The 1,637-nt window shown below is 43.1% G+C and overlaps 1 protein-coding gene across 1 annotated transcript; it reads left to right on the forward strand.

Annotated features, from left to right (window-relative positions):
* The first annotated feature begins 518 nt into the window (after window positions 1–518).
* LOC103017811 (RWD domain-containing protein 4-like) lies at window positions 519–1,224 on the forward strand. Its single transcript, XM_057541654.1, is given in 2 exon segments — window positions 519–736; window positions 738–1,224. Coding segments are annotated over 2 exon segments (591 nt in total). The 5' UTR covers window positions 519–538; the 3' UTR covers window positions 1,131–1,224.
* Window positions 1,225–1,637: the final 413 nt, after the last annotated feature.

Raw genomic sequence — 1,637 nt, forward strand, 5'->3', positions numbered from 1 at the left:
AAACACATGAAAAGATGCTCAACGTCACTAATCATCAGAGAAATGCAAATCAAAACTACAATGAGATATAATCTCACACCGGTCAGAATGGCCATCATCAAAAAATCTAGAAACAATAAATGCTGGAGAGGGTGTGGAGAAAAGGGAACACTCTTGCACTGTTGGTGGGAATGTAAATTGATACAGCCACTATGGAGAACAGTATGGAGGTTCCTTAAAGAACTAAAAATAGAACTACCATACGACCCAGCAATTCCACTACTGGGCGTATACCCTGAGAAAACCATAATTCAAAAAGAGTCATGTGGCTGGCTCGCCTGTTGCGGAGGCTGCCGGTTCCCCGCTTGCAGCCCTCCGCTGACGGCTTCGTGCTGCCCGGGGACCGGGAACCCGGGAGACTCTCGTCTGTGGTGCTGAGGATGTGCCTCAGCAGCCCAAGGCGCGGAAGAGGGACGCCCCGGCCTTGGGGCCACCGCCCTCACTTTATTTTCATTGTCGCGAACGCCGTCCGCCCGGGAGGTGCCCCGTGACCGGCGCAATGAGTGCCAACGAGGACCAGGAGATGGAACTGGAGGCATCGCGTTCTATTTATGAAGGAGATGAAAGTTTCCGGGAATTAAGTCCGGTTTCATTTCAATATAGGATAGGTGAAAACAGTGATCCCAAAGCCTTCCTAATAGAGATTTCCTGGACAGAAACCTATCCCCAGACACCTCCAATCATATCTATGAACGCCTTTTTTTAACAACACCATCAATGTATTTCTTGTGCATTGCAGATCGTCAGCTGTAAAACAGAGCATATTAGCCAAGTTACAGGAAGCAGTGGAAGTCAATCTCGGGACGGCCATGACCTACACGTTGTTTGAATATGCCAAGGAAAATAAAGAGCAGCTCATGGAGAATCATCATCCTGTTCCTTCTGCTACGTCCATAAGCAATATCATCTCAGTGGAAACTCCTAACACAGCCCCATCAAGTAAGAAAAAAGACAAAAAAGAACAACTTTCAAAAGCCCAGAAACGTAAGCTGGCAGATAAAACAGATCACAAAGGAGGACTTCCTCGAGGTTGGAACTGGGTTGATGTGGTGAAGCATTTAAGCAAAACTGGCTCTAAAGATGATGAATAGCACTTGGAATTTGAGACGAGGGAGGAAGAGCATCCTTTAAGAAGAATATGAAGCCCTTTTCAAGTTCTCATCCCAATGGAGCAGAAGACTGAGTGACCAGTGAGTTCACAGCATGATCCATATTAATGGGCTTCTTGTCTTTACATCTTCATCCCTTCTTTCTCTTAATTACTGAAGCATAAATTGCTTCAGAGAAATTTAAACACTAGTATTTGAACTTCATACATAATATTCTTTGTAGTTCCTTTTTATTTTTCAAGGGTGAACTGCTTTTTAATAAATGAATATCTGTTTATACTTTCCTCCTGGTTTCAGTTATGATGTTTGATCATGAGAGCTTTCAGTGGTATGTGGAATAGGAGAAAGAAAAAAGAAAAAAACCCAAATCTGCCAAATGCATTAGAAAGCATTTGACTAGAAGTGCTGGTTCCTATTTAAAACCGTTCTCTTTGCTGCATATACCAAAATGGGAGTAAAAGGTGCCTTAATATTTAATTTTTATATTGT

Source organism: Balaenoptera acutorostrata, chromosome 2, assembly GCF_949987535.1.
Source record: "Balaenoptera acutorostrata chromosome 2, mBalAcu1.1, whole genome shotgun sequence".
Taxonomy (NCBI): Eukaryota; Metazoa; Chordata; class Mammalia; order Artiodactyla; family Balaenopteridae; genus Balaenoptera; species Balaenoptera acutorostrata.